This window comes from Venturia canescens, chromosome 10 (assembly GCF_019457755.1).
Source record: "Venturia canescens isolate UGA chromosome 10, ASM1945775v1, whole genome shotgun sequence".
Lineage (NCBI taxonomy): Eukaryota > Metazoa > Arthropoda > Insecta > Hymenoptera > Ichneumonidae > Venturia > Venturia canescens.
In genome coordinates this window covers 13,698,201-13,720,044 of record NC_057430.1, presented here as the reverse complement: position 1 = coordinate 13,720,044, position 21,844 = coordinate 13,698,201, and the positions used below count along the sequence as shown (strand labels likewise).

Sequence of the window (21,844 nt, the reverse complement as noted above, 5' to 3'; positions counted from 1 at the left end):
GAAAGTCGTCGTCGCCGGAGACCTCGATTTTAGGGATGGAAGAAACTGGGGGACAATCGACCAATACTCTGCGGAACTCGAATCTCGATGGAGCGATCGCGTCAGGTCTTTCAAACGCGCACAGAACCATCGGTTTTGCGTCATCGGGGACATCCACGAGCTCGCTGAACCGCGATGCTTACGCGAGCTCACCGCACACGGTGGCGAACTCATGTTTGCATGAATCAGGGCGCACACGTGTTCCCGCGACGCCGGGCTCAATGCTCGAGACATCAATTGAACACCGCGAATACCCAAAGGAGCGAAAAATCGCAACGCTCAAATTCGAAGCGTTAAGGGCCGAAAGTTGCTAAAAAAAGTTGCGCCGAATCGTTGATCCGCGTCCGGTGTCAACTCTCGAGGGCTGCCTCGAGAGTATTCACCGGAGCAGTTGCCGCGCCGCAGGGCAATGAGCAGGTGTCGGCCCTGCCCTTTTGGCGACTCTCGCCGTCCAAACAAAATTGTACAAAAACCGCGGAGCTGTGAGAGGCAAAGTCGAGGAAAAGCTTCGAAAAAAATAAAAAGTGTTGCGAAAGAGCAGCGGAAGAAATGCGTTCCATTACAATCAAAAGCCGTCACTCGAATGCGTGGAAGGGCCTCGGGTCGAATAAAAAAAAAGCATTGCGTCGGAGGATCGCGTCGCGGTTCCGTTCCCCAAATAATTACATCGATCGACGTTCGTCGATGCTCGAAACTTGGCGTTGTAAAATAACATTTACGGGAGGATCGTCGGGGGCCGCGATCGGGAAGAAGTTGGAGCGGGCGCGGGTGCGCGCGCGCGGTTCGGTTGCACGGTAGTCGGAAGTATAGATTGGTGGCGCGCGCGTCTATATATACACGTCCGATATATAATAAGAAGGGCCCGAGTATATGGCGCGGTACGCGCCGAGCGCGCTCGCTCCAACAGGAGCAAGAGGAAGAAAAAGAGGATCGAGTTTTGCTGGTTTTGCTCGGGCTCCTACGCTCAAACGGACGTTAATTCAGCTCGGACGTGCAACCACCGTTAATATGCCCACCCCGATGTGCCGGGCCGCAAATCAGCCTGCGATGATGAAACGCCGCCGTGGAAACCGGAATTACGCGGATATATACCGTACGTCCTCCCTCTTGGCTGCTCCTACTGCTCGCCCTGCTCCCCCAGCCCGCCCCTCTTGACTTCAACTTTCTTCATACTCGGTGTAGGTATATACAAGCACGCGTGTATTCCTCGCTTAGCCGCGCGGCCGCTCTCCTCTCGTCGCGTATCGATTAACGATCGGAATTGCCCCCGATGCAACACTTCCGTTGCCAATTAATTGGATGATAACTAGTGGAAATTGAAAGTCCCCGCGCGCGCGCGCGCGCTCTCTCTCTCTCATCGTAAAAGGAGAGTTAAGCAATGTAAGACGCTTGTATATGGGACATGTGAAGCTGATTAAATAATATCTAAAGCGTACTTAATTAGTCATTGGAGATAATGATACTCTCGGATTATCTTTATGGCATATAGTTATTGACGGTTTATTTGTTTGCGGATGCGCGTGCGCTTCGAATAAATAGTTTAGCACGGGGCTAATGCATGTTCCTGCGGGTTAATAACGATCGAGATTTTTTAAAACCGTGAATACCTTACCCCCCGTTGAATATTATTATTGTCTTGTATATATACTAGAAAATTCATGCGTTAGAACTAGCGACAACGCGAGTACTGTTCGCTCGAAGGAGAAGGCAAGTGCGCGAGAGCAACCTCTTCGACCGGTTTTCTCTTGTTAAAACGACAACGAGGATGCGAGGATCCCGGCGGGACGAGAACGTTACCGTCGAGTACGCAACCCTCGATTCTCTCTCTCTCTCTCTCTCTCGCGGATCGTTTCTCTCTGCAAGAGCTATATATAACTCGTCCTTTGGGTACCAACTCCTTCCTCCCCTTGTTCCGTGTATTCTGTGAGCTCTCTCTCTCTCTCTCTATACATCGCAGTAGTTGCGTATTCGTGCGAGCGATCCGTGTTGGTTTTATATACAACCGGGAGATCGAATCATTAACGAGAATCAAATATCGATGGGAGCAGCGGAGAAGAGAGCACGCGAGAATGAAAGAAAGAAAGAAATAAATAAAGGAGCAGCAGGGAAGGAAGGAAGAAAGGGAGAAGGAGGAGGATAAAGAGAGAAAATAAGCTGGTGATGCTCGCTCGAAATATCAAAGATCCCAATCGAGCTCCGACTCACCCTGTATAAATTATGTTCAATTATGTATACAAAAATGAAAGCAAAACGCAGGCCCTGAAACGTCGCGACAAACACGCGCCCTCGATTACCAAAAATCTAACCAGCGGAATTTAATTGACGTCCTGCTGCTCGCGCGAAAAATTCCAACCAAAAATATAACTAGCGAAATTCAATTAGCTCCTCTCCCTCTCTCTCTCTCTCTCTCTTAAGATCATTCGTGGAAAAACTTAATTGAATTTCGCCAGTTTAGCTTTTTGCTCAATTAGCGAGTAAATGCTACTTTTGATTAATTGAGTGAAACGACTTAATTAGAAAGCCCGACTGCATTCGCGACTTATTTCGCCCCGCGCTCGTATCTTTGGAAACGCTACATTTTTACCCTCCCCCCCCCGTACATAAGTAGCCCCTACCTCTGGCTCTATATTTTTGTTTACTTCGCACACAACGTCAATACAATTACCAATGAAGGGACGAACCCGATTACCCGGACACGCGAGCCCGATTCTGCCGATTTCTCATTCCCTCTTTGCTCTGTACTGCCGGAATGCTCGCCTCAGCAGCACGCTCCCGCGCGCATTCTCTCGACACACGCGGTGATTCTTCTCTCAGTATTGCTGCTGCTGCTGCTGCTGCTGCTTCTCTTGGTGCTGAGATGAGACGCGACCCAAACGTGAAATAACGAGATGCCACCCTGCGCAAGCAACTACTCGTCGCGAGACAACTGCTTATCTTCAGGCTACATCGGGCAATATAGTCTCGCACATTTTCCCTCTCGTTTTTTGCAAATGGCGATTATCACGCTCTTGCCTTGCCTCCCCGAAATCCCAGGGTCCGGCTCAAAGCCTGTCTTTCCCGATTATCCTTAATTTTTCATAATCCGCGTTAATTAATTGGACATATTATATTACCTTTATTTATAATGTACATCTTAATCCCTCGGAGTTTGGCGTGTATTCAAAGCTTTACAAGGTAATTTGTCTTGGGTGTACCTTTTACCTAGACATGAAAATAAAGTTCAATGAAATCGAATGAAGCTTTTTTCTTGTTTTATTTGGCCTGTGGGTCTCTCGCTTTCTGGCTCCCTCGCGGTGGGTGCCTCTCGCGCAGCACGCTCTTTTTCGCGTGCTCCTGCGCGACACCGTCGCGCGCGCGAGCCTTAATTTATTCGAGATTCGCGGGACGATAGGCGCGCCGCGGGGAGAGCAAGCGAGCGAGCGAGCGAGACGGAGGACACGAAACAATATATATCGGAGGACGGATAAATCTGAAAAATATTTCGGAGCGACGTCGCTCCGTGTGGCTCGCGGGGCGCGCGAGCTGCGCCGCCCCGAGAGAAATCATCGCGCATCGAATTTTCATACAAATTCATCTCAACTACGAGTGTGAGAATAAAAAAATGAGAATCTCGTATTCCGCGGAGAAAATCACCGCGGGAGAATAACTTTGTTACGTACTTGGTGTGTGCGCGCGCGCGCGCGCGCGTCTCCCTTTCTCTCGCTGCACGACGCCCCCCTCGGCCGCCCCCTCTTCGGGCATCGTTCGGAAGCCGCACGTATCTTTCTCGGAGTAGAATCTACGTGAGGAGAATCACACCGGTGCTTCAACGTCACCTGCGCCTCGTTGGCCGCGCGAAAGCTCAAAGCGAAAAGGGCGTACGGCGAGGGGGTGAGGAGAAAATCAAACGCCTTTTTCACCCGGGGCGCGGAGGCTCGCCCGGCGTATACATGTACGGAAAGGAGACAGCACTTTGCTATCCTCGATCGCGATCTCTCCGCCGCGCGGCAAAGCACACCATCTCGTTATACATTCCTCTCTCTTTTTCCCGATAGAAAATCCTGCTCGCGCGCGGCGCGGGGAGCCGTGCGCGAGGTATCCTATTGCGAATTCGTAGCTCGCTCGTCACCTTGAGGATCGTGCCGCTGCATTACTAATCAGGCAGAAAGAGAGAGGCGAAATACAAATTCGGGCGATTTTATCGCGATCCCGAGCGAACCGATGCTGGACGCGCGGTGCTCCATCTCTCTGATATTCCCGCGCGACGACTTTGCGTGGGAGAAATCGGTCTTGTTGCTTCCATCAGCGCGATCGTAACTTAACGAGTGAACTTTTAAATCAAATCGCGATTGCTTACTCCGCGCCACGGCCTGCCTTTTCTCTCCTTTCGCGCGCGTTCTTCTTTCCTCGCGGTGTGACGCAACGTGTGTGCCCTCGCGTTCGTATATAGAGGAACGCGCGCGGGGCACCTCGTTCCAGCGAGTATCGCGCGAGCGCGAGAGTCACTCTCGGCGACTGAACGTGTGTGCGCTCTTTTTCATTCCAGGTCGGCGTCAAAGTCCTCGACAAGAATGACGTCGCGCCCTCGTGGGGACCGGGTCCCTGGAAGTACGAGATATCGGAGGATTCTCCGCCGAATACGATCGTCGCGTTGCTCACAGCTCAGGATCCCGACACCATCGGAGAGTTGCGCTACACTCTAGTCGCCCGGAGGAAAGACGAGGAGGAGCCGGAGAGGGAGACCGAGGAGGGAGACCGAGCAGGGGACGAGGACGAGGAGACGATCAGGAGACACTTCGAGCTTGATTCAATGACTGGTCAATTAAGATTGAACGAAGCTCTTGACCGGGAGACCCGTGACAGATACGTTCTGAGAGTCCGGGCCGACGATGGAATTCAGCACACGGATGTCGACTTGATTATTCAGGTGAGACCAAAGTACTTTTTCCATTATTTCATCGGAATATATATACGTTCGGGCAAATCTCTTAAGTGGTCAGCCCGCTGCTGCTGCTTCTGCTGCTGCGAGAGAGAGGCCAAAGTTTTTTTCTTTACTCGTGTACTTCTCTCGCGGTGATGGAACGGCCTCTTAGAGCGAGCACGCTAGCCACATACTCGATAGACGAGAGAAGCCCTCCAGGAGACTGTGTATACACCGTAGCAGGAAGTACGCAACACACGAAGGATTCGCAGTGACCTTTCGTGGCCTCCGGCTATCCGCCTCCCCTCATTTTACCCCTCGCCTCAATTCCCTTTCTCTCTCTTTCTCTTGGTAAAAGACAGACGCGTGGGTCGAGCCGACCCCGTGCCTCTCCTCGTCATACCGCGCATATATGTTTACGTTTTTTTATCTTCAGCTCTTTCTCTCATTCTTTCTTCATCTTTCTCCCGGGGTACGGGCCCCCTCGCGTAGAGTCAGCGGTGTACCGTTGCAGCGTGTAGCTCATCATCGTGGATCGGGCGAGGACGAGAGAGGGAGGGAAGAAGATAAAAAAGGAAATAAGAGAGTAGAAAGCTCAAACGATCGGCCCTTTTGTCTTTGGCGCATGTACCTGTGCCGGAGAGCGAATCACTCGCGTCCTCTCCTATCCTCGCCTTATACGAATTCCTCTAATTGCGCGCGATTCTCTATAGCACGAGCTCTTGGAACGACTGCGCGTTCGCCAAAGTTACGACGGCCATCTCCGCTCCTCGTCGTTCGAGCTATGAAGAACTTCTCAGTATACGCGGAGAGGCTAAGAGAGAAATAAAACGAAAGAAGAAGCAGGATGATTAAAAAGAATGAAAGAGAAAAGAATAAAAAACAAAACAAAATGCGCTGAGCACAAGCAGGCACAGGGAGGCAAAATTTGGAAAAACGTAATAGAATCTCGTCGTATTTCTTTGGCGGAGCATATATCGCGGATAATATTGAATATAATATTCATTTATACTTTTGCGGTAAATTTATCAATGCCTAAAATGATGGATCGCCCGTCGAGTTGCCCCCTCCCCCTTTTTTCAGTCCCATTCGTAAAGAGCCGTGTTTATATATACGTATACGCAGAAGAGCGTGTACAAACGCAATAATGCCCGGGGCAATACACATTCTCGGGCGAACCCGTCCGCGCGCTCGCGCTCGCTCCTCTTCGCCACAACGAGGAATCCGATGATCGAGAAACGATACGCGAGCCTATATATATATATACGGGAAATACCATCACCGAAATACACCCCCCCGGAGAAAGGATTCGCGTATCGAAAAATATAAGCGAGACTTAATAATTCATTGGGTCGCGGCGTGCGATGCGCGTACGTATATCGAGCTCGTGCGCGAGCGCGGCTATCGGTTTGCGACGATTTTCGAGGATAAAAACACAGAGGAGAAGCGAGACGAGGGGATTGGAAATGATTTGAGGGATCGCCAGCCGGTAAAGAGAGAAATGGAGAGATACTAAACAAAAAATGAAATAATGCAACGCTCGCGCGCGCTTGCGAATTGGAGAAACGTTTAGCGAGAGATACAACAACGCCGCCCAATGGGCGAGGACGAGGAGCCCGAGGGGCTCGGGGCACCGGAGGCAGATTGTCGGTGAAGACCCTCGTGATCACAAAAATTTTCTTTATGACGTTCCCGGTGACTCGAATTCTTCGGAGGTTCGAGCTCGTTTCTCCTCTCCCCGCCGCGACGAGACCCGCGCGAGTAGCGCGCATTGTGTCCGCGATCGAAGAAAAAGAATCGCGGCTCCCAAACCCTTTCTCTCTCTCTCTCTCTCCCCCCCTCTTTCTTTCTTTCTTTCGGTTTCTCCCTTCCTCGGAGTCTTTTAGAGGCAAAAGGAATGCCTGCTCGATCATAGTTTGCTCTTTCGGAGTCCGTGAAAGATTCGCAGACGATGCGCGCACCGCGGTCAACCCCCGACGAGCGCCAACCAGTCGCGCGGAATTCTTATTCGCTCTTTTCGGTTTCTCGTTCCTTCTTCTTCTTCTTCTTCATCATCATCGCCATCATCATCAGCAGCAGCGTCATCATCATCATCATCATCATCATCATCGTTTTATCTCGTTTCTCCGTTCTTTCGTTCAATGCACTGCACACACGTGTAGGTTCGCGCGCGTGTATAAAATACCTTCTGCGTCCGTTCGATCCCCCACTGACTCTCTGTCATTCGCGTTTCGGTTCGGACTCGCCTCCCTCCCGCGCGAGCCACAAACGCCAAATGTCTCCGTTCCTTGCTCTTCTCCCTTCTCGCTCGCGCTCCCTCTCCCTCTCGATTCTCTCGCTGCGCTAGTTTTTGTTTCAAACTTGTCTCTCCCCGCGAGCCTCTTCGGTCTTCCTTGATCAAGATCCCTGATCCGCAGGCTCGCAAAACGGCTCCATCGCCGACGAAACTCCTCCTGCTCGGACGCCTCGATCCGCGAAGCCTTATTTTCTCGGCTCTCGGAAAATCCAATGATTTTGTTCGACTCTCTTTTTCCAGGTGACCGATACCAACGACAACGCTCCCAGCTTCCGATCGTCCGCTTACTCCTTCGACGTGCCAGAAAACGCCCCCCGTGGCACCCGCTTCGGACAAGTAACAGCCTCGGACACCGACGCCGATGGAGCCAACAGTCAGATCACTTACGCCCTCGTTTCCGACTGGGCGAACGACGTTTTCTCGCTGAACCCAACGACGGGCGTCTTCACGCTCACCGCCAGCCTCGATTACGAACAGGTAACCTCACGATTAGCCTCTTATTTTTCATCGCGTTCATGAAAAACAACTCGCGCGGAGGAACGAAAAATCACCTTCGTTATTCCCTCACTCGAATACTTATCAAGTTTCCCCCCTTAATCGTGTCACTCGCTCCGACCTTCCGCGTGTTAAATAACAAGAAAAAACGCGCGCGCGCGCGCACTCTATCGCTACGAAACGAGCCTCCAAATAACGAGCCTTTTCTTCATATAAAATAAAACAAGATGATGGAAGCGGAAACCCTGCCATCGCGGAAGGTTTCAATTTCGGCAGTATACGTCGCAGCTAATAAACCGCCCGTCCTCGTTGACTCACCTCGCGAGCAGCGCCCGCGACGAAAGACGACGAAATTTCGAGCCGGCCGAACTCTAACTGCTGCTCCTGCCGCTCCGAGGGTGTCGTTGCTCGAGTAATTATGTCCACTGCCAACGTGTATATACGCATTAAAAGTTGGCATACAGTAATATGCATAACATAAAATACGTGCGCCAGCCCCAAAGATCGAGATAATGCAGCCGTGCGCGCGGTCCGAGGAGAGAAAGAAAAACGGGTTTTATTGTTGCAAGCTCTCGCGAGAAGGGAGGGAAGACGCGTGTACTTCTCTCACCGCGGGATCTGCCCGTCCGGCAAATCCTCGTTATCGTTTCCACCACAAGGCGAGACTGAGAGCGAGCCCCAAAGATTGGCAAGAAAGTATCGTCGTCGTGGCTTTCCAGTACCGGCATTACTCTCGTCCGCAACCTTCTCTCTCTCTCTCGCCTCGTTTATTCTCATCTCTTTCTCAAAGACTCGACGAATTATTGTACAAGCGGCGGAGGAGCCCGGTAATCAAGTGGTCAAAATGTAAAGCGCGACGCGGACATTCGCCAGAGACTCCGAATATTAATGAGCGCGAAAACGATCCCCCTCGCTTAAGGGGTCACGCTTACTTAGAACTTGAGGAAAAAAAGAAAACGGTTTTCACATTCTTTTCGATGGAGACCGTTACATTTTAGTCGGATAGATATTCCTTTTTTACTTCTTTGCTTCTCGACAAATTGACGCTGTTTTATTAACAAAATTTGTACAAACCAGTTACGCGGTTCGTACTTTATCGAAAGCATTCGAAATACGTTCGACTCAAAACGCTCGCGAACCCAGCAAAAAGATTTCATCGAATGGAAATCTTTGACGAAAGAATTTCGGCGCAATCTCGATGATTCGAAAAGTAAAAAATAAAACTCTCGAAATATCGTTTAAAAGGTGAAAAGATTCGACGACCGAAATACGCGAAAATCCGAAACGAAAGTTTTCCCATCGAAATCGTTGCCTGAAAAATCCAATCAAATTTCTGAAGATTCGCTGAATTTGGAGTAATTTTCGCGAAATTTGTATTAACCTTCCGCAACCAGGTGCAGCACTACATTCTCGTAGTGCAGGCGAGCGACGGAGGATCGCCAGCGTTATCAACGACCGTGACGGTGTATTGCAACGTGGTAGATCTCAACGACAACGCGCCAGTTTTTGAGGCCGGTCCTCACGGGGCCGAGGTACTGGAGAACGCGACCGTCGGCACGGGGCTCCTGACGGTTACAGCTCGAGATCTTGACTCAGGGGAAAATGGTCGAATCACGTACGAAATAACGAGCGGTGACGAGAACGCTGAATTCGACGTGGCTCCCAATGGTACCGTTTACACGAAGAGGCCTCTCGACCGAGAAACCGTTTCTAGTTACAATCTCGTAGTCACTGCTACGGACAGCGCCAGGCCACCGGAGAAGAGTCTCTCGTCGAGTGTTCAGGTAAAAAGGAAAATTTCGTATAATCATTTTCTCGCGTAAGTAAACACTTTTATGGCGAGGTTCACAGTTTCGTTATGAAAAAAAAACCCGTTTCGAAGGAGCTTCTGATTCTGACAGTAGAATGGGTCAGTCGTGCGGTCAGACCGACGTTGTCTGAGCCACGAGCGATTAATTCCATTCACAAATCCCTGCCAAGTCTGTTTTTCCGTAGCACACAAATCGTTATTTCCTCGTTGCAGGTCTCGATCGTCCTCTTGGACGTTAACGACGTCGCGCCCGAATTTACGTCCCCGAACGAAACGACGGTCACGGAAAACGCGGCGTTGAACAGCCTCGTCATGAGGATCAAGGCCCTCGATCCGGACGAGGACAGAAACGGCTACGTCGAATACTCCCTACGAGGGGAAAACGGAGCGAATGTCCCCTTCAGCCTCGGTCCGATCGACGGTCTACTCCGCGTTTCCGGTAACCTCGACCGGGAAGTCCAACGGAATTACAGCCTGGAAATCACCGCACGAGATCGTGGCAGGCCCCCCAAATCCACGACGAGCAAACTCCTCGTTCGCGTTCTTGACAGAAATGACAACCCACCGGTCTTTCAACCCAAACAGTACTCCACGATCGTTGCCGAGAACTCGAGCATCGGGGCCAGCGTTCTACAGGTCGAAATTCATTTCATTTTTCTTCTAACAGATTCAAGTGTTTGATGAACGAGTGCTTCGAAATGACGGATTTCAATAATTCTCCTATTTCTTTACATCGCTCGTAGAAAAATTGAATTTCCAACGGAGTACGAAAAGTTTGACTTTTCGTTGACGCAGTATTTCCGCAGTTGAACCGTTTCTTTTAGGGCACTCACAAATGGTCTAGAGACCATCGAAGAGACGAGTTTTTGTCGATTAAAAAGTAGTAAACTAAAGAAAAAAGTAAAAGAGTTGTAACGAAAAATAGAGTAGCGGAAGTCTGTCGTTAGAAAAGTAGTTTAGGTGAATAAAAAAGGGCAAGAAGTGGGCCACTGAGCGTCCAAACGCGAAGGACCGGGTCGACGTGTCGAATAATTAATTTGGTCGTATACAGGTATACGCGACGGATCGAGACGCAGGTGCCAACGGTCGTGTCCGTTACAGCATCGCGCTCGGCGACGAAGATCGTGACTTGACAATATCCGAGGACGGGGGTGTTATTCGAGTAGCGAAGAATTTGAATTTCGAGAGGAAATCGCGTTACCGTTTGATCGTCAGGGCGGAGGATTGCGCCGACGAGAACGGCGAGAACGTGAGAGAGGACACTGCCGAAGTGATAATCAATGTACTGGACGTGAACGACAATGCTCCGATTTTTCTCGACTCCCCTTACCTCGCTCACGTAATGGAAAACATGGTGCCACCCGGATTCGTCATTCAGGTTTGTTTTGTCTTCGAGCTCCGAGCATTAATCATGAGTCAGTGATTTTTTCCTATTGTATTATGACGTTATTGTGCGTACGCGCGTTCAGGTGACAGCTTACGACGCCGACACACCGCCCTACAACGATCAAGTCAGATATTTTCTCAAGGAAGGCGATACCGATCTCTTTCGTATAAACGCGAGTACCGGGGAAATATTTTTGTTGCGGCCGCTCGACAGGGAAGCCGTTTCGGAGTATACCCTCACCCTCGTTGCAATGGACACTGGTAAGTCTGGCTTTTGCAAAAGTCTTTCTACTGGAGAGGAGACTAGAAAATGGAGCAGAAAAAAGAGGCGAAAAACCGGTTCGATTTTCCAGGGGCTCTTGTAGCTAAAATCCTGAAAATGGAGAAATTGCGGGGGGCACTTTTTTTAGGAAATTTGACGCTCTGCAAAATTGGTCCTGTGCACTTTTGCTCTATCTCGAACGGTTTCGCGATTACATTAATTGACAGCGACACGATGACTTTAGAAATGAGGCTCCTTTCGGTTAGTCCTCGGGCCTGAACTATCGAAGATGAAGAAAAAGTGTGAAGAACTTTCCTCCACAATAATCGACCCTCCAAAAAATTGCTCCCGCGCATTTCTGCTCTATCTCCGTTACTTTGGGCTCGAAACGCGTTGGAAGTCTCATTTAAAAAAGGCTGAAAAGCCAGGTCTACGTATTCGAGGGCTTCTCAGAGTTTGAGTGTCAAAGATGGAGAATAAGCGATGCCGGAGACTTTTTTTAAGTGAATTCAACTACAAGTTTGGTCCTACGAGTTATCTCACCATCGAAGCTCGTGCAATTCACTAATTAATAACCCCGAAGACGAGATTCGGGCCGAAAACAATTCTATCCCTCTAAACTGAAGCCTCGCGCTCGGACATTTAAATTTAGAGAATTAATGGCTGAACGGATGGAACAGCTTGTAGACGCGAGCACCTTTTCTACCCTCGATTCGACGCGGAAGGTCCCGTGCGTTCGGATTCATGCTGTTCCCCTTGTAACGCAGCTCCGCCGTCACTTGCATGATACAATGTGTGTATACAAGGACTCGTTTCGAAGCAAGACCAAGGAAAGGGGCTGAACGGAGCGAGAGCGGGAGGGGGGCTCGCGGCTTCTTCCACCTATTGATATACACATATAAATATACGTATATTTCAATATACACGTATATGCATTCCGTCTATACCGTATGCCACGTATATACTCGCCTAGATATAGATGGGAGATAGAGACACACGCCGCTGCCGCTGTTGGTGCATTCACAGCCCACGAGGAAAATAAACCAAAGCAAGAAATAGGAATGCACACTGTTGCTGCTGCTGCTGCTGCTGTATCAACGTTGCAATAGGAGGGATGGACGAGAAACCTTTTTTCTTTCTCTCAATCTCTATCTCCGAGTCTCTCTTCGCGACTAACAGCAACGACGACGTCTGAGAAGCCCCCTGGAGAATTAGGCTCGCTGCTCTCTCTCTCTCTCTCGCTCGCTCGCTCCTCCTTTTTTCTTGCACTCTCTTTCTCTCGACGCAACGGTATTTAAAGCATTTCGCATGCATGACGCGCGCGCGCGCGCGCGATGATTCGTTATTACTGTTGCGTCACGATCACTGCAGTTGGTTGTTGTTGCAAGATCGATTTATATTCGACCAATTGCTCTTTTCACAACTTCATTAAAAATGGTTATTTCTCTGGCTTTATTCCATCGCGTAATTGTTTATTTTTGAATGATCATTTCCCGCTGTTATTACGCTCTTCTTATTTATTATACATGTTTTTTCTCTTTTTGTTTGTTGTTTTTTTTGCCCCGCTCGAAACGACGCTTTGATCGGTGCCTTTCTTCTGCAATGGAAGACAATTTATTGCAACAAATTTTGCCTCACAGTGTTACTAAAGCGTAATAAACTTATTTTTAAAAAATTCTTCTTCTCTCCTCCTCTCCCTCCTTCCGCTGCCTGCTGCCCCCCTTCGCCCTGTCTGTCGTGCTCACTCGAACGACGTTTATCTTAGCATGTAGGTTCGTTGAGAGAACGACGAGCTCCGGAATTTACGCGGTGGATACCGCGCGCAGCGAGATCCGATCGACTCGGTATCTCGCTTCTGGCTATTCAGTGTCGTACGATCGAGCTCCTAGAGTCGAGTTATGCGCGCACACGTACACAGAGTTACACTCGCGCGCACGCACACTCCTCCGACCGAAGGATTACTCGTGAGAGAGCAACCTCGCGCGCTCTTCTTCCGCCTCGACGGGCGTTCATCCGAACGTTGCAAACAGTAATGTACAGCCCGCGCATTGACTTATTTTTCAAACCGTTTCATTCTCATTTCTCTGCACTCTCCGACTTTATTTATGTCGTCGTCGTCGTCCCCCCGCGAGTGAGATAATCACAGCTTTCACATTTATTTAAGGCGTTACGAACCTCCTGCGCGCCTCCAACAGAGTTACTGCTTTTCAAATGTCTTTTTTAAGCTCGCTATTCCCAGCTGCGAATGTACAACTGAATTATCCATCGAGCGCTCTCTCCTCGTCGAGAAACTACGTTTGAGATTTTTCACTTTTTTTTATGCGCGCGACCGGACACTCTACGATGTTTTTCATCAGGGACAAAAAAAATCACATCTTCGCGCTCGTGACGAATCAAACGATTTGAGGTACTCAAGATCTTTTTTTTGGATGGAGTCAAATATTCGAATTTGAAATGAAAAATTGTGGCGTCTCGAAAGCAAGAATGCGCTCTCGGCACGAATAACTCTCGGTCCGTTCGTCCACATTTTTCTCACCAACATTTCCCGGGAATTCTCGAATTTTGTTGAAAAATTGATGAAAAAATGCACAAGTCTCGAGCAGCTCGTCGTGCCGACGGTGGCGCAAAAAGGAGTTTGAAGAAAAACGCGTCGGCTGCGCACCCCCGTCGCGAGGCTTGCCGCGACGGGCGATCCCATTTATCTCAATAACGTTGTTACCGCACGAAATGTTTTATCATCCGACGTTATTTTCCGTATTTTTGAAAGCTCCCTCGAACCCGACGGGAATGATGGAGTGAGTTTTTTCACTCGCTCCGAGACTCGGGCGACCCCTCGGAACGGGCTTTTAATCCGGTACCGAAAATATCGTCTATTCGGAGTGCATTCAATTCGTTTTTCTCTTCCCCTCCCGCACCCTCCTTCTCGATATTTTCCGTTAGAAAGTCTCAACGTGTTAACCCAGAAAGTTGGGAGAAACAATAATTGTCTACGCGGGAGAGAGAGAGAGACCGCGCGCTCGGGCCGGGAATCTGTGTTGGGCGGGTGAACGGATCGAGACTCCTGTGGCGCCGTCGAGGTCGAACCGCAAACACCACCGACGTAATATACATTTATACATGTATATCGCTATATAAATTATACGTGAGATTAAGACCCGGGCAAACAGATATAAAACCAGTGCCGCTGCAATAGGCGATTGATAAATGAATATTAATAGGTCGGATACGTCGATAGAGCGTGCTCCAGATTGTTGACCGACGAGAAACCGCACCCCCCCACCCCCAGCTTTTTGCCTCGCGGACGAGCGAGGCGTGCATTATTCGAGTGAAATCTTTTGTTTGGACTTTGCGAGATTAATAGTCGGGCGGAGTGCAAAATAACGAAAGTTTCACGCAGCTCAAAAATTTGATGGAGCTTCCTGTTGAAAGGGTGGGAGATAGAGCGAAGGTGTATGGGACCAATGTTGTAGAGCATGAAATTTTCTACAAAAATGTTGTTACAAATATTTGCGTATCTGTTGTACTTTAGTGCTGAAAGTTGCTTGAAAGGGGCACGAAGATTTTTGTTGAATTTTATCTCGAGAGGAAACTACTCGATTTAGGTATTTTCCCTCCGAAATTGTATGCTCTAGAAAATTGGTTCTATGCATTTGTTCGCTAAGCCTCACAGTTTCGTCGTAAAACATAAAAATTTTCGTTTCGAATGAAAGTTCGGTGTGCGAGAGATTCCATGGGGCTCGAGGGACGAAGTTTGAAGGGGGAAAAAGGGAAAAATAAAATACTTTGGCAATGAGAGCATTGGGAAATATTTATATTCGTCTCACAGGGGATTTCTTAGCCCAAGATTTGTGCACCGAGCAACGACTCTCTTTCCTCACAATCAGTGTCGGTTCTCGTGGTCGGGTCCGAGTTATTCGGCGCGACGAATTCCTTCGGCCGCACGCCGCTACTTCCACGCGCCACTCCTCCGATGCGTTAACGACTCTCCACCATTTACTTGAACGGTAGAGAGACCCACCGGACGTGAGCGGAACTCGCATCTGATTTAACTCCTTCTCGCCTTCGCCCTCGTCTCCACCCCCATGTAAACTTGTCGTTGGCTTCCTCTAGTGCAGCGAGACTGAGAGAGAGAGAGAGATTCTTCAGCGAGGAATCATTATTTCCACGAAATAATCATCTCCTTTTCTCTCCGCGGGCGCGCGCGCGCGCGGCACCCAGACAAGAAACCTTTAAGGCCTTTTTTACGACAATAATATCGAGACTCTTTACGAGTAAAGAGCACTCACGAACTCTCCACCTCCATTATTTTTTATGTCTATTTTCGTTAATGAAGTTTTCTTCTTTTCCCATTCTGCCTCCGACCAACTTATTATTTTCCTTGCAAACCATTGAATTATGGATGAGTTTCGTATTTCGATAAAATCAAAGTTAATTGCGCTTTAACGAGGGATTAGTAAAACGACGAATCGCCAAGTCTTTCCAATCCTTCCAACAGTTTGATCAACTTTGTCGTTGCATTCCAATTAATCATAACGTCGTGAATGATTATTGAGTCATTGTTATTTCGTGCGCCTTTAAATTATTTCGTGATTTACGTTACGATTGGTTACCACGTTTTTTTGTTTTTTTTTTTTTTCTTTTTTCTACACAATGAAAATCGTTGAGTTTCACGAAACTCTCTTCCGCAGCGTTAGTCGAGCATAATAAACTTATCAAATCGAATAAAAAGTCTCCCCTCTCCCTCGCATCGTTGATAATCTTGCACGGTATTTTCTTTTGGCAAAAAAATGAAAGGCGGGCGTATGTATTGTACGCGGAAGATTAAGCAGCTCCTTGCAATCGGCTCTTTGAAATAAGCGCGGTCAACCCTCTTACTTTCTCTCTCTCTCTCTCTCTCTTATTCTCGACAAGATTTTAGGCCGTACCTCTTGCAAACACCCTCGTGGTGGTTCGGTTGTAGCAATCGAGCAGGGTCTCAGAACGACGTGAAAGGGAGAAGGAGGGAGGCGAGCGAGCACCCGGAGTCGTAACAATACTATAAATCATAATATTCAAATTAACAAAGGTTCAATAAATTAAAACTGCGGTGGTGCGCGTCGAGACAGAGTGAGAGAAGGAGAGAATCGAAAGACGAAGAAGAAAAGATGAAGGAGGAGGAACGTAGGAGCAGCAGCGCACTTTTTTTATTCTCTCGGGCCAGAGAACCCTGACGATCCTCTTTTTTTCTCTCTTTTCGTATACGCAAGTTCGTCAGGGTTCTCCCCCCCCCCCCCCCCCCCCTCGCCCTTCGTCTCTCATTCTGCCCTCGAGCCTCAACGAAGCCTTGTGTGTGACCAAAGCCGAAAGTCCCCTTACCGATCGCTATTATATACAAACCAAATTTCTCCTTCCCTCTCTCTCTTTCTCTCTCGGTTTTTCTACCGTACCTCTTTACCTCTCACTTCGCGGATTCTTTCACGCTGCCATGCACCAAAAAACACTGCAAACAACCGAGGACAAACGTAAAAGTCCTATACTGGGCCGAATCCTCGTCAAAAAATTCGGAATAACTTCCCTGGCGGAGTCTCTCTGGAAAAGACTCGCTTCAATTCGCCTCGGCTTCAGTGCACGAAATCCATGCTTGAAATAAAATAATATGAAATTTTTCGATGTTCCTCGGGGAATACACTCTCGTATACTCCCTCAAACTTTCAACAAAATCGCGTTCTCGAGTTTAACTCACATTTTGTTGATAAAATATCTCTTGTCGCAGGCTCACCACCTTTGACCGGTTCAGGAATTCTCACAATCGTCGTTCTCGACGTCAACGATCACAGTCCAGAGTTCGAGAGAAGCGAGTACCGCGCAACCGTCCCGGAAAATATGCCGGCCGGTACGTGGGTCGCGAAACCCGTCGCGCACGACAAAGACGCCGGACTCGATGCACAAATTCGGTAATTCATTTTCCAAGGGATTCAAAAACCCGCTATCGGCACGTGTACAACGACCCCTGCTCAACCCGAGAAAATTTATTTCACTCGCAGGTACAGCTTGCTCGGCGAAAAGGCCGAAAGATTTTCCGTCGATCCCGATAACGGACAAGTCCTTACGCTCGTACCTCTCGACCGCGAAGATACTCGCGTTTATCATCTTACGCTGGTCGCCCAAGATTCCAGCCCGACGGAGCCACGCGCTTCGGCCGTTAATCTCACGATAAACGTCCAAGACACGAATGACAATGCACCACGCTTCTCCAGCCCGAGATACACGGCCTATGTTCCGGATTCAACCAAACCGGGTAAGCCACTTTTCGAGAGATTAATCCTCGCCCTCCGCTTTCAACCCTTTTTTTTTATTATCTCTCTTTTTTATTTCTTATTATAATTATACACACGCATTTCGCCAGGGCCAGTTTGACATTAATTCTCAAGCCATCCCGATTCTATTTCATCTTGAATTCATGATTAACACACACACGCGCACACACACACACACACACACACACACATTCGTTTATTTTTCATTTGAAATTTTTTAACTATTCTCGCACCGATGTTGCTTCCACTCAGATTTCAGAAATCAACAATTTTTATTGGATGAATAATTATTTTCATCAGACTATCAAAGCTCGTTAATTTTAAAAATTTTTAATTTTTTCCCATTTTTTGTAATCCAATCTTCATTCTCAAAGTTTTCGGTATAATTTAGAAAAAATAATGTTTTTAAATAGTTCACATGTATATTCGAAAATCATCATTTTTGTCATCATTGTCGTTGAGGATTTTTTGCCTTCGGATGCCTTCGGAATTCCAATACAATAATACTTAGCTTTAGAATATAAATATTGTAAAAAAAGCACATAAAAAGAGTAAAAATCTGAATTTTCATACTCATCTTTTTCTATTTGTTTTACACGTTCTTGAAAAATGGAAGACAACTTTTTTCTCAAATACCGAAAGGAAAGTTTATTTGTATTATTAATTTTGAAAATCATACCGACGGATCGAGCATTAACAAACGATTTGACGAACCAGGTGATTTCGTGTTCGGAGCCCGAGCAACGGACGAGGACGAGGCTGATAACTCGCGTATCGTGTACAGTCTGCACGGGGAGGACGCGGAAAGATTTATAATTGACAAGAACACAGGAATAATCCGTGCGAGCGGGGAATTGTCATCGGGGAAGCGAACGTACGAATTGCGGATCGCGGCATCGGACAGCGGGTCGGAGCCTCAGCGAGTGAGCGCCGAGCTAACGATCCATCTGTGGGGGCGAGAGCTTTTCCCTTCATTTCGAACGAACACGGACAGGCGTTTCGTGCTTTCGGAAAAAGTGCCGGAGGGCAAAGTGATAACAAGGTTGAGCGCGTCGAGTCCAAAGATGGGAGTTTCGAGTAACCTCGTGTTCGGAGTCGCGGGCGGGAACGTCGGAGAGGCCCTGAGAGTCGATGCCCGGACCGGTCAAGTTTCCGTAGCTTCCGGTTTCGATTACGAGACCGCACCGTTCTACGAGGCTTGGCTGGAGGTTCGGGACTCGGACGATCCTCCGTTGAGAAGCGTCCTCCAGCTGCTGATAAACGTCACCGACGCGAATGACAATCCCCCGATAATGGAAGCCGCGATTTACAACGCGACGGTTCTCGAGGAAGAGTATCCGCCGCTGTACGTAACGAAGGTCGCGGCGAAAGACGCCGACTCCGGGATAAACGGTCAGGTGACTTATTACCTCGTGAACGACTTCGACGAGATGTTCATGATCGACGAATACAGCGGGGAAATAAGCACGAACGGTAAGCTCGACCGGGAGGAAATTCCGTCGTACGAGTTGACGGTCGAGGCTCGTGACCAGGGGGAGCCGAGGCTGACGGGGACAGCGACGGTTCTCGTTGCCGTTTTAGACAAAAACGACAATCCACCGAGATTCACGAGATTATTCAGCGTCAATGTTACCGAAAACGCGGAAATCGGTACGTTCGTTATTAAAATAACGAGCAGCGATCTCGACGTCGGTGAAAACGCGAACGTCACGTACAGCTTCACCGAGAACAAAGGAGGCAAATTTTCCATCGAGCCGAGCACCGGAAACGTCGTCGTCGTCGGGCACCTCGACAGGGAGGAGCAGGACGAGTACCTCCTCAAAGTTGTAGCGGCCGACGGAGCGTGGGCGGCAGAGACGACGCTGACGATTACGATCCAGGACCAGAACGACAACGCGCCACAGTTCCAGCAAGAATCTTATCGTTTCAATTTTCCAGAGCTGGAAAAAAGAATGGCGCGAGTTGGCCAGGTTACGGCGAGCGACAGCGACAAGCAGGGCCCCAATTCCGTCATATCTTACAGTCTCCTCCAGCCTTCCGATCTTTTCACCGTTGATCCAGGAACCGGTGACATATTCAGCAAGCGGAGTTTGCGCTACAAGCGCACGAACCGCTCCTCGTCCCCGGAGAATCTCTACTCGTTGACGATCGTTGCCACGGACAACGGGAAGCCCCCGTTGTCGACGAGAGTTCTCGTCCACGTGAGCGTCGTCGACGCGAATAACAACGCGCCGAAATTCCTCCAGGAATCTTATCTCTCTCCGGTCCCGGAGGACTTCCCCGTTGGCAGCAGCGTCGTCAGGCTCGAGGCAAAGGACGAAGCCGATTTCGGAGTGAACGCGGAAATCGAGTACTCCCTGATCGAGGGCCACGGGGCCGGCAACCTCACGGACTACTTCAGTATCGACGAGAGAACCGGCTACATCGTCGTCTCCTCGAAGATCGACGCTCTGGAAGTCGGGACGACGCTCCTCGGACGGGCTCGTGCAACGGACAAGGGTGTGCCGCCTCAGAAGGACGAGGTACCGGTCAGCCTCGTGATAACTGGGGAAAATCGCCATGCTCCTATTTTCGCTGCTGTCAGTTATCAAGTCAGAGTCCCGGAAAACGAGCCCGTTAATTCGACGATTTTGACGGTGAGCGCGGTCGACGCGGACGACGGGCCGAACGCTCTGATCCGGTACGCCATCTCCTCGGACAACGACAGCAAAACTTTTTCCATCAATCCTTTGACCGGGGCTGTGACGATTCTTAAGCCTCTGGATTACGACTACATCCGGGAATACCGACTCAACATCACCGCGACTGATTTAGGCTTCGAGCCGAGACGATCCGTCGCCACCCTCACCGTAAACGTCTCCGACATCAACGACAACCCTCCCAAGTTCGATGGCGATCTTTACGAAGCTTATCTCCCGGAGAATTCACCGGCGGAAACGTTCGTTCGTAAGATCGTGGCGAAGGATCTCGACTCCCCCAAGTACGCGATCATCGAGTACAAGATTCTCGGGGGCAGCGGTAAAGATTATTTCACGATTGATCGCGACACCGGAGTAATAAGGTCGAGAGTCGTGTTCGATTACGAGGAATCGAGCGAGTACAGCCTCGACGTGGTCGCCGCGAATCCGGACTCGAGTCCCCGAATGCTCGGCTTCACCAGCGTCCGCATCCACATAACCGGAGTCAACGAGTTTTATCCGAAATTCGTGCAGCCAGTTTTTCATATGGACGTCTCCGAGAGCTCGGAAGTTGGGACTTGCGTCGGTCTCGTCCAGGCTACGGATCAGGATTCCGGCGAGGATGGCAGGGTCTACTATCTCCTGGTCGGCTCCTCCAACGACCGAGGCTTCAGCATCGCTCCGGACTCGGGAATGATCAGCGTGTCTCGGAGACTCGATCGCGAAACTCAGAACCGAGTTATTCTTACGGTGATGGCGAAAAACGGCGGTGGCATCAGGGGCAACGACACCGACGAGGCCCAGGTCATCGTGTCCATTCAGGATGGCAACGACCCACCAGAATTCTTGCAAAACACGTACGAAGCCAGCGTGTCCGAGGGCGAACCTCAAGGCACGAGGATCCTGACCGTCAGAGCGATCGACAAGGACGTCAGGCCCCAGAACAACCAATTTTTCTACTCGATCATCGGCGGCAATACCGATCGAGCCTTCAAGGTCGATCCCCAAAGCGGCGACGTCGAAACAGCCAAACAACTCGATCGCGAAACTCTTCCAACGTACGAACTCATCATCGGAGCCATCGACACCGGAACGCCTCCTCAAACTGGCACTGCAACCCTTCGAATCCGGCTCACCGACGTCAACGACAACGGCCCGGTTTTTCAACCACCCGAGGTCATCGGCTACGTCAGCGAGAATCAGCCCGCTGGTACCAGCATCATGACCCTGACCGCTACCGACCCCGATCTCCCGCCCAACGGAGCTCCTTTCTCCTATCGACTGATCGGCGGCCGACAAGCCGATTCCGTCAGTCTTGACAAACACTCGGGCATCCTTAGAACCACCAGGAGCCTCGACAGAGAAGTTTTGCCACGCTTGGATCTTCTGGTAATTTTACATTTCATTTTCCCTCCCTCTTCGCATCATAATTTTAATCTCTGCTGATTAATATTTGGACACAGATTCGTAACTTGAGGAAGGAACATTTTCTGACGAAAATTCAACCCTAGAATTTACCCTCGTAATTCCAAATTCCAAAAGACATTGTGGAATCATATAAAAATCGACGTTAATTTCTTACGACATGAAAAATTAGCAGAATCTGAAAAAATAGTGACTGAAGTTTCTCGAGAAATTTCAGTCAGCAAACCATAAAAAAAATAAAAAAATAAAAAAAAAAG

The 21,844-nt window shown here is 49.2% G+C and overlaps 1 protein-coding gene across 1 annotated transcript in view; it reads left to right on the top strand.

Moving 5' to 3' along the window:
- The window catches only part of ft (cadherin-related tumor suppressor fat), a 56,709-nt gene that overhangs the window by 27,093 nt on the left and 7,772 nt on the right, over nucleotides 1–21,844 (top strand). The window contains exons 2-10 of the mRNA XM_043431034.1: nucleotides 4,565–4,945; nucleotides 7,476–7,712; nucleotides 9,125–9,514; nucleotides 9,754–10,176; nucleotides 10,592–10,918; nucleotides 11,010–11,187; nucleotides 16,941–17,121; nucleotides 17,212–17,465; nucleotides 18,202–21,551. Coding sequence (XP_043286969.1) covers nucleotides 4,565–4,945; nucleotides 7,476–7,712; nucleotides 9,125–9,514; nucleotides 9,754–10,176; nucleotides 10,592–10,918; nucleotides 11,010–11,187; nucleotides 16,941–17,121; nucleotides 17,212–17,465; nucleotides 18,202–21,551 — 5,721 coding nt within the window. The remainder of the gene's footprint in view (nucleotides 1–4,564; nucleotides 4,946–7,475; nucleotides 7,713–9,124; nucleotides 9,515–9,753; nucleotides 10,177–10,591; nucleotides 10,919–11,009; nucleotides 11,188–16,940; nucleotides 17,122–17,211; nucleotides 17,466–18,201; nucleotides 21,552–21,844) is intronic.